This window comes from Piliocolobus tephrosceles, chromosome 2 (genome assembly GCF_002776525.5).
Source record: "Piliocolobus tephrosceles isolate RC106 chromosome 2, ASM277652v3, whole genome shotgun sequence".
Classification (NCBI taxonomy): Eukaryota; Metazoa; Chordata; class Mammalia; order Primates; family Cercopithecidae; genus Piliocolobus; species Piliocolobus tephrosceles.
The window spans coordinates 164,808,378-164,824,498 of NC_045435.1; the positions used below are offsets into that span (position 1 = coordinate 164,808,378).

General features: G+C 45.0%; 1 protein-coding gene and 1 pseudogene across 8 annotated transcripts in view; both read right to left on the reverse strand.

The window, feature by feature from the left end:
* Window positions 1–16,121, reverse strand: part of XRN1 (5'-3' exoribonuclease 1) — a 141,643-nt gene that overhangs the window by 76,143 nt on the left and 49,379 nt on the right. For all 7 annotated transcript variants that reach the window (XM_023215348.2, XM_023215347.2, XM_023215344.3 and 4 more), the window contains exon 21: window positions 221–383. In XM_023215348.2, the coding sequence (XP_023071116.1) occupies window positions 221–383 (163 nt within the window). The remainder of the gene's footprint in view (window positions 1–220; window positions 384–16,121) is intronic.
* LOC111544700 lies at window positions 15,248–16,100 on the reverse strand (annotated as a pseudogene). The gene has a single exon (XR_004228865.1). The product of XR_004228865.1 is annotated as a glutathione peroxidase 1-like (transcript).

The following is a 16,121-nucleotide window of genomic DNA, read 5'->3' on the forward strand; positions in this document are numbered from 1 at the left end:
TTTTAGAGATTAAGTCCTTAAAAAAAGCACAAAAGACAAGTTTCCTAACTACACATAGTGAGTGTCTGAGCATGTAATACTTCTTACAAATAAGTTATTTTGCAAATTATATTAAATGATAATCTCTATTATACATTGCTGTATTAGTCTATATATCTTTTCATTATACAGTGTATAATAGTGTACATTAAGATAGAATTGAAATTTGATATAGACTTACCTTGACAATAGTTTGATAAACAAAAGGAACAACTTGTTTTGACCACTGTTTCTCTAGACGAACTTCACCATTTTGATTTATTTGATATTTACGACCTGTGAGTAACTGAGCATACACAACTGCAGATGTTTCATTTATTATTATTCCTTTTCTTCTCAGGTAACTAAAAGAAAGAGTAAAAATGAAATATACATATGAATGAGTATGCAGACATTCTAGGACAATAATCATTAACTACCGTAAACTATCAACTCATTCATTAACTACCGTAAACTATCAACTCATAATCAAATGTGTAAATAAACTTTAAATAAATATGCTAGCAGTTCTAAGTATCTAACTTGAGACTTTTTGCATTATTTATTTCTCCAACTGTCTATGCGATTAAATAAGAACTCATAGAGCTATAAGAAACTCCTGTTCTTACATCCACTAGGATCATTATAATTAAAAAACGGAAAAAATGAATTTCGGTGATGACGTGGAGAAACTGGAACATCTGTACATTGCTGGTGGGACTGTAAAATGGTGCAGCTGCTGTCGAAAACAGTTTGGCAGTTCCTCAAAAAGCAACATATAATTAATACATGAGCCAACAATTCTAAGCATTCCAACCCCCCCAGATTGGAAACAGGTACTCAAACAAATATTGATACACAAATGTTCATAGCACCACTACTCAAACAGTCAAAAAGTAGAATAATCCAAATGTTCATAAATGAACAAATGGATAAACAAATGGTGGCATATCCATACAATGGAATCTTATTCAGCCATAAAGAGAAATAAGCACTGACACATGCTACAATGTGTGTGAACTTTAAAAGCACGCTAAATGAAAGAAGCCTGATACAAAAGGCCATATACCATATGATTCCATTTATATGAAACATCTAGAATAGGTATATCCATGAAGACAGAAAATAGATTAGGGGTTGCCAGGAGTATGCGATAGCTTTCCCAATCTAAAGTAATTCAGACAGCCTCTTGGTTTTTTAGGTAAAAGTTTACTGGAACATAGTCATCCATTCATTTCCTGTCTATGGCTGCTTTTGCGCTACATGGTAAAGTTGAGTAGTTGTGACAGACACTATAAAGCCTACAAAGCCTAAAATATTTATTATCTGCCCTTTACAGAAGAAGTTTGCTGACCCTTGATTTAAATATAAAATCATTCTTCATTTAAGGAATATTTTCTTATCTCCTTTCCATTTTCTCTTTGTAGAACTCCTATTAGATAGATATTAAAATTCTGACTATATTATTTTTATCTCTTTGTGCTTTTGTACTGCTTACTGAAGGAATTCCTAAGGTTGATCATTTAGCTCACTGATTCAATTTTTAGTATGCCCATATTACCACTCAGTCCATACACCAAGCTCACTTTACCAATCACACTTTAAAAGTTTTATGTTTATACAAATGTATTTCATAAAAATAGTATATAATATAGACTATATAAAATAGCATATAATATAGTATATAATTATACAACACATTATATATTTTTTCATATCAGCTTATACTTTAATGATGTTGTCTATACCAAAGTTGGTCTGAAAAAAAGTCAAGTCACTTTAGCCAGAAACAAGTTTTCCAACAAATTTCTGAAACACACTATTTTCTAAAAATGTATTAGAATTTTTTTCTACCACTTTCACTTAAAAGTCATTTAGGCAGTAATCTTGATATCCACAGCTGACCAAGACATTTCAAGAAATCTTTATCTTGTAATTATGGGCCAGTATTTCTCATGAAAGTAGATGCAATAATCTTAAACTTTAATGGATAAAATTCAATTAGGTATAAAATAATAATATATCATAAATAAATGGGATTTATTCCAGAAATTTAGGGGTAGATTAATATTGGAAATTCAATCAATGTAATTCATCAGATTAACAGGACAAAAAGAATATAATCAGTTTGACAGCTGTGGAAAAAACATTTTACAAATCAGCACCAATTAATGATAAAAACTCTTAATCAGAAAAGAAGGAAATTTCCTTAATCTGATAAAGAACAGTAATTAGAAACAAGTCACAGTGATAATTTTATTTAAAGATAAATTACTTAGTTTTCCCCTGAAATTGAGAATGACACAATAAGCCAGTAAAAAAAACTATAAAGCAATGAGAAAAAGATAATCAACCCAACTTTAAAAAGGGCAAAAGACTTGAACAGGCATTTCACAAAAGAGCATGCATATTCAAATGGCCAACAAACAGGAAAGGATATTCAATTTTATTAGTCATCAGGGAAATGTAAATTAAAGCAAAATGAGATACTACTACTATACTGAAATGGCTAAAATGAAAAAGCAATAGTAAGTACTTATGAAAACAGAAATCAACAAAAGTTCTTATAAACTGCTGGTAGAGTGTAAACTGATACAAACAGTTTGCAAAGCTTTTCAGTAGTATCTGTTAAAGTTGAACATAGGCATATGCTGTGAAGCAGTAATTCTACTCTTAGATATATACCCAAAAAGAATGCATACATACACATTCACCAAAAGTACCAAATGAGAAACAACTCAAATGTTCATCCACTGTAGAATGGAAAAATTGTGCTGTATTCATACAATGTAATAGTATCATTAGTGAAAATGAACAAACTATGATTACATGTAACAATATGGATATGAGAATCACAATACTGACCCAAAGAAATCAGGCTCAAGAAGAATACACTCTGTGTGAATGAACTTATACTGCATAAAGTTCAAAAACAGAAAATACAAATGTATGTGGTTATAAGTCAAAATAGTTATCCTCATCACTGGGGGTGGGGAGGGAGCAGCAGATGGTAACGGATAAAAGCGTGTGTAGGGAGACTCCCTGAAACTACTGCTACGGAGTAAAAGATGAAATGCTTCTGATTACTGTAAATAGAAAATTGCATGCAGGATTGTGTAAAGACAATGCCAGGTTGGACTGCCAGAATGAGCCAACATGTGCTTCCCCCTGCAGACAGCCTATGAATGGACGTGCAGTCAGGGAGGTTTCACATCACCAAGATTCCTATCCCAGAAAAGCAGATGTTCATAGCTCTGGGAATGGAATGCGACCCTCATGGAGAGCCTATAAACAGACGCATGGGGGGGTGCCTGTCCATATGGATAAGATAAGATAAATGCCCTCATCTTGCCACGGCTCTTCTAAGCCTCTTTAGGGTTAAGGCATACTCCCTTCTGAGAAATTCTGGTCTAACCGGTTGTCTAACTTCACGCCCTATTTCTATGAATTGTTTGTAACCAGCTTTTGCTGTAACTGTTACTGCTGATTAATATCTTGCTAATCATAGGTTATGGAAAGACTGTGTTCCTGTTTTAAGGCTCTTGTTAGAAATTACTGACACACACACTATATTGCAAATTCTTATCTCTGTATACTGTACTTCTGCATACGGATGTTATGTTAAATAATTACTTCATCCCCATGTGACCATCTCACTTCATAATCAAATGACACTAAATCCCTCACTAAGCTACCCCCACCCTCACTAAACTTAATAATAAATGCTGGCATATCCAGTGCATTGTTGGCACCACGGGACCAGAAGGCGGTGACCCTCCTGGACACAGCTTTCACTATCTTGTGTGTGTCTATTATTTCTCGACCTGCTGATCTGCCTGGGAATAAAGAGAGAACCCCGTTGCATTGTGGGCTGCTGGCCAGATCCCGCAATAAGGGTGTACAAGGGACTTCCTTGGATTATGGCAATTTTCCTGTTGTTTCTTGACTTGTATTCTTGTTCCACATATGAAAATTCATCAAATATACTTATGATTTCCCTTATGATTAATATACTTATAATTTGTACATATTTTTTGTTCCATATGTATACAGCCATACTTTGGGAGACATTTCAGGTTCAGTTCCAGACCACCACAATAAAGCAAGTCACATGAATTTTTTTGTTTCCCAATACATACAAAAGTTATGTTCACACTCAGTCTATTAAGTGTATAACAGCATTATGTCTTTAAAAAATTGTATATATCTACTATGGTTTGGATATAGTTTGTTTGGTCGTACCAAGTCTCAAGTTGAAATCCAATCCCCAGTGTTAGAGATGGAGCCTGGTAGGAGATGTCTGGGTCATGGGGTGGATCCCTCATAAATGGCTTGCTGCTGTCTTCCTTGTAATGAGGAGGATACGGGGGTTTATCATTCTACTAGTTCCCATGAGAACTGATTGTTAAAAAGAACCTGGCACCTCCCTCCCTACCCATCTCTTGCTTCTTTTTCTTGCCATGTGATCTGTACACGTCTGTTCCTCTTTGTCTTCTGCTATGAGTGGAAGCTTCCTAAGGCCCTCACCAGAAGCTTATGCTGATGCCATACTTCTTGTGCAGTCTGCAGAACTCTGAGTCAAACATATCTCTTTTCTTTATGAATTACCCAGTCTCAGACTGGGCTAGGACAATACTCTCATTTTCAACTACAGTTGACACTTGAAAAACACAGGTTTTAACAACACAGGTCCACTTGCTTGCAGATTTTCTGCCGCCTCTAATACCTCTAAGCCAGCAGATGAATCCCCCCTCTGCCTACTCAACATGAAGACAAGGATGAAAACTGTTATGATCAACCACTACCACTTAATGAATAGTAAATATATTCTCTCTTACACTTTCTTCTATCTTACTTTATTGCAAGAACACACTATATAATACATATACAAAATATGCATTATCAACTACTTATGTTATCGATAAGGCTTCTGATGAACAGTAGGCTTTTAGTAGTTAAGTTTTTGGGAGTCAAAAGTTGTATGTGAATTTTTTTTACTGTATTGGGGGTCAGCACCCCTACCTCCCACACTGTTCAAGGATCAACTGTACTTTTTTGCTCAAAAATGCTAACAGTAGGCTATTAGTAGTTAAGTTTTTGCTAGTGGAGGGTCTCACCTTGATCTGATGGCTGTTGATTAGTCAGGGCGGTGGCTGATGAAGGTTGGGATGACTGAGGTAATTTTTGAAAATAAGACAATAATAAAGTTTGTTGGATCAGCTGACTTCTTCATGAAAGATTTCTCTGTAGAATGCAATGCCATTTTATAGCATTTTACCCACAAGAGAAGTTCTTTCCAACTTGGAGTCAATGTTCTCAAAGTCTGCCATTGCTTTTCAACTAAATTTATGTAATATCCTAAATCCTTTGCTGTCATTTCAACAATGTTCATAGCATCTTCACTATGAGTAGGTTCTATCTCAAGAAACCACTTTCTTGGTTCATCTATAAGAAGCTATTCTTGGCTGGGGCGTTGGCTCATGCCTATAATCTAAGTGCTTTGGCATGTTGGGATGCCAAGGCAGGTGGACGCTTGAGGGCACAAGTTGGAGACCAACCTGGCCAGAATGGCAAAACTCTGTCTCTACTAAAAATTAAAAAAATTAGCTGCACATGGTGGCACATGCCTGTAATCCCAGCTACTCAGGAGGCTGAGGCACAAGGATCGCTTGAACCCAAGAAGTGGAGGTTGCAGTGAGCCAAGACTGCACCACTGCACTCCAGCCTGTGTGACAGAGCGAGACTCTGTCTCAAAATAAAACAAAACAAAACAAAGAAGCAATTCCTCATCCATTCAAGTTTTATCATGAAAAAGCAACAATTCAGGTCCATCTACAGGCTCCACTTCTAATCCTAGTTCTTTTGCTATTTCCACCACATCTGCAGTTACTTCCTCCACCGAAGTTTTGAACCTCTCAAAGTCATACAGGAGGGTCGGAATCAACTTCTTTCAAATTCCTGCTAATGTTGATAGATACTTTGAAATCCCATGAATCATGAATGTTCTTAATGGCATCTATAATGGTGAATCCTTTCCAGAAGGTGTTTGGACAAACGGAGGCAAGATGGCGCAGTTCCGGGTTCTTCACCGTCAACTTTCCCGCGCCGGGGAAAGACACCGGTGGAGGCGCAACCCCACCTCCAACGGAGAAAAACCGGAACCCGCCTAGCCACGCCTACCGCCCCGCCCCGACCCGCCTATGTCCCGCCCACTGCCCTCCCACTTCCGGGCCCAGGACATAAAAGCCGCTCCTGGTGGGCGCGCGGTAGGAACTTCCTCAGCCCCTCCTCCGATGCAGGACCCAGGAACCTCGTCCCAGAAGGCCAGTGCAAACTTCCTCGGCCCCTCCTCGTACGGGGGACCCAGGAACCTCACCCGAGAACACCGTAGCGACTTTGTCGGCCTCCACCGGAGACCGGTGAACCTCGCCCCTCCTTCACATTGGCTTGTAAATAAAGTTTTTTTTTTTGCCTTGCCTACTTGCCTTTTCTCTGGCATTTGCTCTGGGGGTCGCATTAAAGCAAATCAGCTGGTGCCGAAACCCGGGAGGAGACCCCTCCTCAGGGCCCCCCAAGGTCCAAGGAGCCTCCTCCTTCCACGCCCCAGATGGACCAGGACCTGGACATTGCTTTCCCCACCTCCAAGTCTCCTAGGGGTGAGTACCTTTTGCCTCCCTCTCATATCCCTTGGCAGAAGTCCTGCGCAGGCCCAAGGCTTTTTTTCCGGTCACCAGGTGACCCAGGGAAGTTCCCAAAGGCAGAGACGTCTGCCCAAAGGAATTCCATTCCATTCCGTGGGAGACCCGTCCAGGACAGAGACGTCCGCCTGGAGGTAATCTCCATTCCGTTCCGTGGGAGACCCGTCCAGGACGGAGACGTCCGCCTGGAGGTAATCTCCATTCCGGCTCCAGGAGCCTCTCACCGGTCTCTGGTGGCTCCAAAGGACGCTTTGTAGCCAGGTAGAGTTTGGTTTCCGTTTCCGCCTATTGGCGAGAGGAAGGCAATGGGAAACCCCCAATCCAAAATACCTAGAGACTCCCCTTTAGGGTGTCTTCTAAAAAACCTCAAAACTTTGCAATTAGAACAAGATCTCAGGCGAAAGCGACTGGTGTTCCTCTTCACTGTGACGTGGCCACAATATAATTTAGACAATCAGTCTCAATGGCCGCCTGAGGGCACTCTAGACAGTAACATTTTGACCGACCTCAGTAGTTTTTGTCAATGCTTAGGCAAGTGGTCCGAAATTAATTATATACAAGGATTTTGGGCCTTGCGTTCTCGTCCGGACCTGTGTGGCCGGTGTTCCTTGGCTCAAGTCATGTTGGCTAGGGACGCAGGCCTAACAAAGTCCGAAAAAGAGGAGTCATCTTTCCTGTCTGAGTTGCCCGAAGACCTTACTTCCCCTCTCTCCCTTCCACTCCCGCCATATACTCCACCTCCCCTTCCCGCTTCGGCCCCACCTCCTCTTTCGGCTCCACCTCCCCCTCCCGCTCTCATATAGTTGTTCCACCTCCCTCCTCAGCCTCTCCCACCATTGTTGAGGCTACACTTCCCTGCGACCCCTCGGCACTTCCGCCTGGCCATCTTGGCTCACCTATCTCTGCCCATACCCGCTCTAAAGATTGCCTAACTGCCCCCGCTCCTACTCCCACCCTATCCAACCCCACCCCACTGCGGCCTTAGCACCCTTGCGTGAGGTGGCCGGAGCAGAGGGCGTAGTTAGAGTTCATGTTCCCTTCTCACTAGCAGATCTTTCAAAGATTGAAAAACGCTTAGGAGATTTTTCTGCCAACCCTACAATTTATACCAAAGAATTTAGATACCTTTGCCAGGCCTACGATTTAACCTGGCATGATCTCCAGGTTATTCTTACCTCTACTCTAAACCCTGAGGAGCAAGAGCGCATTCTAGTGGCTGCCAGGCAGCATGCCAACCAATTACACTTAACAGACCCTGCCTTCCCACTAGGGGAACAAGCAGTCCCCTCTATAGACCCAGACTGGAACTATCACGTAGGCCAGCCAGGCCGCCGAAGACGAGATATAATGACTCAATGTCTTCTGGCTGGTATGCAGGCGGCCTCAAATAAGGTAGTAAAATGTTAATAAACTAAAAGAAATTATTCAAGGTCCAGATGAGAACCCAGCCACATTTTTAAACAGGCTAACTGAGGCTTTAATTCAATACACTCGGTTAGACCCAGCATCCCCAGCCGGGGCCACTATTCTCTAGCATCATATTTTATTTCACAATCTGCCTCGGATATTCGGAAAAAACTCCAAAAGGCAGAAGATGGACCTCAAACTCCTATTCAAGACCTAGTCAAGTCGGCCTTCAAGGTCTACAATTCAAGGGAGGAAACGGCTGAGGCCCAACGACAGGCCCGCCTAAAGCAGAAGGTACAGCTCCAGACTCAAGCCTTAGTTGCTGCTTTGCAGCCTAGCCATAACCCAAAACTGGAGAGCAAAACCCCCGGAGGCTCAAAGACAATAAAAGGGGCTTGCTATAAATGCGGTAACCCAGGGCATTGGGCTAATAGATGTCCCCAGACTCCCCAGCCGCCTGAGCCAGTGCGGCCATGCTACAAGTGCGGAGTAGCTGGACACTGGGCTAAAAATGTCCTAACCCTCGTCTGCCAACAACTCCTTGTCCAGCATGCCATGAAGAAGGGCACTGGAAGTCTGAGTGCCCCACCCTGAGAACGGGCATGGCGACTCAACGTGATGTCCCTTCTCAGGACCCTGACAGCTCCTTCCAGCTCTTACATCTGGATGACGACTGAAGGTGCCGGGACTTGGGGACCCCCATCACCCTCGCCGAGCTGCGGGTAACTCTCCTGGTAGCGGGTAAGACAATTAATTTTTTAATCGACAGCGGGGCTACCTACTCTGTTTTGCCGTCTTTCAAAGGGCCTAGCCTTCCCTCCAATATTTCTGTTGTAGGAGTCAATGGCTCCCCGTCCAGCCCTTGAAAAAACCCACCCCTTAATTGCTGCCTGGCCAACTATTTTGCACACTCGTTCCTCATTATCCCCTCATGCCCCACTCCCCTACTGGGCCGAGATGTTTTAAGTCAACTGAAAGCCTGTATCTCCATCCCTACTAGCGCCCCCCTATCCTACCTGCCAACTGCTTCTAGTATTGACTAACTCAAATGACTCCAACAATCCTACTAACCCTTTCCCCGATTTCCCCATTCCTATCAACCCCCAAGTGTGGGACACCTCCACTCCTGTCGTGGCAGACCATCATCCACCAATACTTATAAAACTTAAGAAACCATCTCAGTTTCCAACCCGCCCACAGTTCTCTCTCTCTCCACAGCACTTACGAGGACTAAAACCAATCATTACTAGGTTACTCAGCCAACACATCCTCATCCCCATTCATTCTCCCTGTAACACCCCAATCCTACCTGTAAAGAAGGCAGATGGAACTTTTCGGTTAGTGCAGGATCTTCATCTTATCAATGAAGCTGTTTGTCCCACCCATCCAGTAGTTCCCAACCCCTATACCCTTCTTTCTCTCATTCCACCTAATACAACACACTTTACTGTACTGGATCTAAAAGATGCATTTTTCACTATTCCCCTGCACCCAGATTGTCAGTTTCTTTTTGCTTTTACATGGGAAGACCCAGACACCCATACCTCCACCCAACTGACATGGACAGTGCTTCCCCAAGGGTTCCGAGACAGCCCCCATTTCTTTGAGCAGGCCCTAGCAAAAGACTTGGCCTCCTGTCCTCTTACCAATAGTAAAATTCTCCAATATGTAGATGACCTTTTACTCTGTAGTCCCACGGGACAGGACTCTCTTTTAGACACTGCGATCCTCCTTAATCATCTAGGATCCAAAGGTTACCAAATATCCAAACACAAAGCTCAACTTGCACAACAATGTGTCATATATTTAGGTATTGAGATCACTCCTACGACGCGCTCACTTACTACAGACCGCTTAACTCTAATACAAAATCTTTCTCCTCCTCAAGACGCTAAGGAAATTCAATCCTTCCTAGGCCTAGTAGGATTTTTCAGACACTGGATTCCTAATTTCAGAATCTTGGCTAAGCCTCTATATGCAGCTGTCAAGGAGACTCCCCAAGGACCTTTGTCTAACCCAAAGTTAATCTATAAACATTTCACTCACCTGAAAAACTGCCTTCTCTCACATCCTACTCTCTCACTCCCAGACTTCCAACGCCCCTTCCAGCTTTTCACAGATGAAAGACAAAAAGTTGCAGCGGGTCTTTTAGCCCAATCTATAGGCGCCACCTACCGCCCCGTGGCATATCTATCTAAACAATTAGACCCCACCGTACAAGGGTGGCAGCCCTGTCTTCGGGCCCTAGCAGCAGCAGCCTGTCTAACCCAAGAAGCAAAGAAACTCATTAGGGGTGGTAACCTAACAGTCTTCTCTACTCACCGCCTTCAAGATCTTATTGCCCACAGAAGTATTAGCCATCTAACCCCGTCCAGACTCCAACTCTTTCACCTCCTATTCATAGAAGACTCCACCATTGCCCTAGGAGTCTGTTCCTCTCTGAATCCAGCCACCCTACTTCCTGACCCTCTCAAGCAACCTAGTACTGAACACGCCTGTCCAGAACTTTTAGAGGCCCAACCACCTAGTCACTTACATTTACATGACCAGCCATTGGAAGGCTCACAGTTAACCCTATTTGTAGATGGCAGTTCTTTTATAAATTCTCTAGGAAACAGACAGGCAGGATACGCGGTAGTTACATCTTCTGCGGTCCTAGAAGGTAAGCCTTTACCACAAGGAACAACATCACAGCAGGCAGAACTTATCGCACTAACTAGGGCTCTCCTCCTATCCAGAGGAAAAACGGTAAACATATACACAGACTCCAAGTATGCCTTCTTGATTGCACACACCCACTCTGTCATCTGGACAGAGAGAGGGTTTCTAATCAACGGTGGTACCCCTATAGTCAACAAAAAACAGATACTCAAACTGCTAGACGCTTTATCAGTGCCTTCCAGAGCAGCCATCATACACTGTAAAGGTCATCAGACTCCACCTAACTCGGTGGCGGCTGGCAATAACTTTGCCGACACCACTGCCAAGTTGGCAGCCGGATTCTCCACTCCCACGCTTCCCTCTATTTGTTTTCTCTCTCCTCAATATACCCCTACTTATACCCAAGAGGAAAAGACCAAACTATTACAAGATTCAACAGCCAAACTAGCCGCAGACAATTGGATTTACCTCAATAATAAATTAGTTATTCCTGAAACTCAACTCCACACCATTCTAAAAGACATACATAATTCCCTACACATAGGACCCAAAGCTTTATATAACCTCCTAAGCCCCCTCATTCACTGCCCCACACTCATGAAACACCTAATTATAATCAACCAACAGTGTTCCACATGCCTCAAGTCAAACCCTCCCTCAAGGCGCATTGCACAACCCCCCATCCGAGCCATCAACTCAGAGGGCACCAACCAGGCGAAGATTGGCAAATTGACTTTACCCACATGCCAAGGCATAAAAAATTCAAATATCTCTTAACCCTCGTTGATACTTTTTCAGGATGGATAGAAGCCTATCCTACTACAGGAGAAACCGCCAATATAGTTGCCTCCATGCTCACTGAACACATTATTCCTAGGTTTGGCCTCCCGCTCACTCTTCAGTCTGACAACGGCCCAGCATTCATCTCCAAGGTAGTCCAACAGGTGGCAGCCCTCCTACACATCACCTGGAAACTCCACATCCCTTATAGACCTCAGTCTTCTGGTAAAGTAGAGAAGGCCAACGGGCTCATTAAGCAGCAACTCACCAAACTCTCCCTCGAGACTCGACAATCGTGGGTAACTCTCCTTCCCCTGGCCCTAACCCGGCTGCGAGCAGCCCCACGGAGTCCAACAGGCCTCAGTCCGTTTGAATTAGCTTATGGCCGGCCCCTCACCCTCCAGCAGTTACCCACCCTTTCTTCACCGCTGGCAACTTATCTCCCATACCTCACCCTCTTGAGACAACTCCTGAGACAACATGCAGAACTAGCACACCCCTCTCCAACAGACACCTATAGCCCACATCTCTCTCTCAGCCCAGGAGACCAAGTATACTTAAAAGATATCCAAGCCAAAGATCTTCAGCCTAGGTGGAAAGGCCCCTATACTGTCCTCCTATCCACATACACAGCAGCCAAACTTTTAAAGACACACGCACTGGGTCCATATATCACAATTAAAAAAAGGCCCCCACAGAAGACAATCAGTGGACATCTACTATACTTACCCCTACCCGTCTCAAATTCACCAAACTCTCCCAACCACATGTTCCCTGACCCCTTGCGCTTATCCCAATTTCTCGCCATACTCTATATAAACATAACAGAATTCCAATATCTTACCCCAGATCCCTACTTGCCTCCAGATAATAGCCCATCACAGTGGTTCTCCCGCTTACCTTTATAGAACATCTTCAGTGACAAGGTGTACCCTGTGATTACACTGAAGATGAAGTACTATTTCATACTTATATTACTATCTTCTTCTTGCATTTCAATCTCTATTACTAACCCAACTTTCATATGGAGATTCTCTATAGTTGAAACTTGGTCACACAAAAATAAACAGCACTCACAGCTACAAGGCACTGCTGACTGCCCCCCTTCAGGCTGCCAACCCCATCTTACTATAAATTTCACCCTATCGTGTTGCAGTGCGCCCGGAGCTAAGGCTCTCTGCTTCCTGCACGATCAGACACATTACAATTGTAAGACTTACTGGAAACAAAAGAACCTAGGATGCCCTTATATTTATTGCAAGATCCATTATGCAACCTTGAGACAGATGAAACCCACGGCTCTCTTCACCATTGCGTATCAACGAACCCCCCTTCAATACCAATTAAATATCAAAGACCCATGGGACCCCCGATGGGCAGATGGAGTCAAAGGTGGACTCTACACAGGCTACACAATCCTTAGTTCATATCCCATGGCTACTCTCCTGATAAAAAGAACACTTGTCCAGCAAAAATCCCTTCCTCAAAACATACAAGCCCTACAGAATTTAACCTTAGCCATACAAGCACAAGAACAGGCCTTACAAGATCAATTACACTCCTCCAATAAGGACCCCTTCTCATGGTTAAAACTAGTCCGTCAAGGGTTAAACCTAACATGGACAGCCAACCTAACAAATCTCTCCCACTGTTTCCTCTGTGCGGCCCTTGAAAGAGTCCCTTTAGTGGCAGTCCCCTTACCTACTGCTTTCAGGGCTACAACTAACTCCATAGGCACCTCCCAAAAACCCTTCTTACTCCAAGTCCCACTATACCAAAGCCCAGAAAGTCCAATCCTTCCTTTCTGCTACTCTACCCCAAACACCTCCTGGTGTAACTATACCCAGCCACCCGCTAAGACCCAGACGGCTCCCATTGGAGGTTATTTCTGGTGCAACAAAACCCTCTTCAAGGTCCTTGATCACACATCCATTGGTCAATCCCTTTGTGTCCCAGTGTCCCTAGTACCTAGTTTAACCTTATATAGCAAAGCAGAAGTAGCTGAACTCGTCATACAATTTAACCCTCCTCCTAATGATCTCCAAAAACGGTCTGTCTTCCTTCCCCTAGTCATCGGAGTCTCCCTGGCCGCCTCCTTAGTGGCATCAGGGCTTGGAACTGGGGCACTTGCCCACTCAGTACAGTCTACCCAATCTCTAGCAGCTCAAATCCGAGAGGCCATAGAGGCTTCAGCTGAAAGCCTGGCCTCTCTGCAGCATCAAATTACCTCAGTGGCCCAAGTAGCAGCACAAAATAGGCGAGCATTAGATTTACTTACTGCCGAAAAAGGAGGAACATGTCTCTTCTTAGGAGAAGAACGCTGCTATTACATAAACGAGTCAGGCCTAGTAGACACTAACATCCAAACCCTAAACCGGATTAAAGCACAATTAAAAACCTACAATACCCCCTTCACCCCCGGACCACTGGTATGGCTGCTGCCCATAATACAGCAGATGCTCCCGTTCCTAATTCCCATACTAATCCTCTGTTTTGTCTTATGTCTCGCTCCTGTTTTAATCAAATTTCTCCGAGCCAAAGTTCAAGAGATCACGCGCGTCACCTTCAACCAGATGCTTCTTCATCCGTACATCCAAATACCAACCATAGACCCCAACCTCAACGATGTCCCTTAACAGCAGGAAGTAGCCAGACAGACCACGGCACCCCTTATCACTATTATCAATAAAAGGTTGGATTGTTTGGACAAACGGAGGCAAGATGGCGCAGTTCTGGGTTCTTCACCATCAACTTTCCCGCGCCTGGGAAAGACACGGGTTGACTGCACAGGCGCAACCCGACCTCCGACGGAGAAAAACCGGAACCCGCCTAGCCACGCCTACCGCCCTGCCTATGTCCCGCCCACTGCCCTCCCACTTCCGGGCCCAGGACATAAAAGCCGCTCCCGGTGGGCGCGCGGTGCGAACTTCCTCGGCCCCTCCTCGTACGCGGGACCCAGGAACCTCGTCCGAGAACGCCGGTGCGAACTTCCTCGGCCCCTCCTCATACGCGGGACCCAGGAACCTCGCCTGAGAACACCGGAGCGACTTTGTCGGCCTCCACCGCCGGAGACCGGTGAACCTCGCCCCTCCTTCACATTGGCTTGTAAATAAAGTTTTTTGTTTTGCCTTGCCTACTTGCCTTTTCTCTGGCATTTGCTCTGGGGGTCGCATTAAAGCAAATCAGAAGGTTTTCAATTTACCTTGCTCAGATCCATCAGAGCAATCACTCAGAGTCTCACTCTGTCGCCCAGGCTGGAGTGCAAAGGTGTGATCTCGGCTCACTGCAACCTCCGCCTCCCAGGTTCAAGCGATTCTACTGCCTCAGCCTCCCAAGTAGCTGGGATTACAGTTGCCCACCACCATGCCTAGCTAATTTCTATATTTTTAGTAGAGAGAGGGTTTCATCGTGTTGGCCAGGCTGGCCAAGAACTCCTGACCCCAGGTGATCTGCCCACCTCAGCCTCCCAAAGTGCCGGGATTACAGGCGTGTGCCACTGTGCCTGGCCAAAACTGTATTTCTTGACTACTAAAACTTGAAAGTTCAAATTACTCCTTGATCCATGGGCTGCAGAATGGATGTTGTGTTTGCACACATGAAAACATTATCTCCTTGTACATCTCCATCAGAGCTCTCAGTTGATCAGGTGCACTGTCAATGAGCAGTAATATGTGGAAAGGATCTTTTTTTTTTTTTTTTTTTTTTTTTGCTGACAACGGGCACTTTATTAGTGGGGAAACTCGCCTTGGTCTGGCAGAGACTGGGATGGACAGGACGAGCGCCCATCTCAAGGGGGCATTTTCTGTATTATCAGGTGTTCCTCCTTGTAGGTTTAGAGGAAACACCCTCATAGATGAAAACCCCCCCCGGAGAGCAGCGCTGCAACTGCCAAGCAGCCGGGGTAGGAAGAGGGCCCTAGGCACTGCTGGGACCTTGAGACAGCAGGGCTTCGATGTCAGGCTCGATGTCAATGGTCTGGAAGCGGCGGCTGTACCTGCGTACGGGCACACCGCCAGGGCCCACCAGGAACTTCTCGAAGTTCCAGGCAACATCGTTGTGGCACACCGGAGACCAGGTGATGAACTTGGGGTCGGTCACGAGTGCAGTGGCATCGTCGCTGGGGGCTGGCAGGGCCTCCCGCAGGAAGGCGAAGAGAGGGTGCGCCCCTCCACCGTTCACCTCGCACTTCTCGAAGAGCATGAAGTTGGGCTCGAACCCACCACCAGGTCGGACGTACTTGAGGAAATTCAGAATCTCTTTGTTCTTGGTGTTCTCCTGAAGCCCAAACTGGTTGCATGGGAAGCCGAGCACCACCAGGCCCCGGGGCCCAAGGCGCCGCTGCAGCTCGTTCATCTGGGTGTAGTCCCGGACCGTGGTGCCTCAGAGGGACGCCACATTCTCGGTAAGTAGCACCTTGCCCCGCAGGAAGCCCAGGCTCACAGGCTCCCCGCCGGCCAGCGGGCGCGCCGAGAAGGCATACACTGACTGGGCCGCTGCCGCCGCTAGCCGAACAGCACACATGGAAAGGATCTTTTACCATGACCAGTAGGTCTCAAC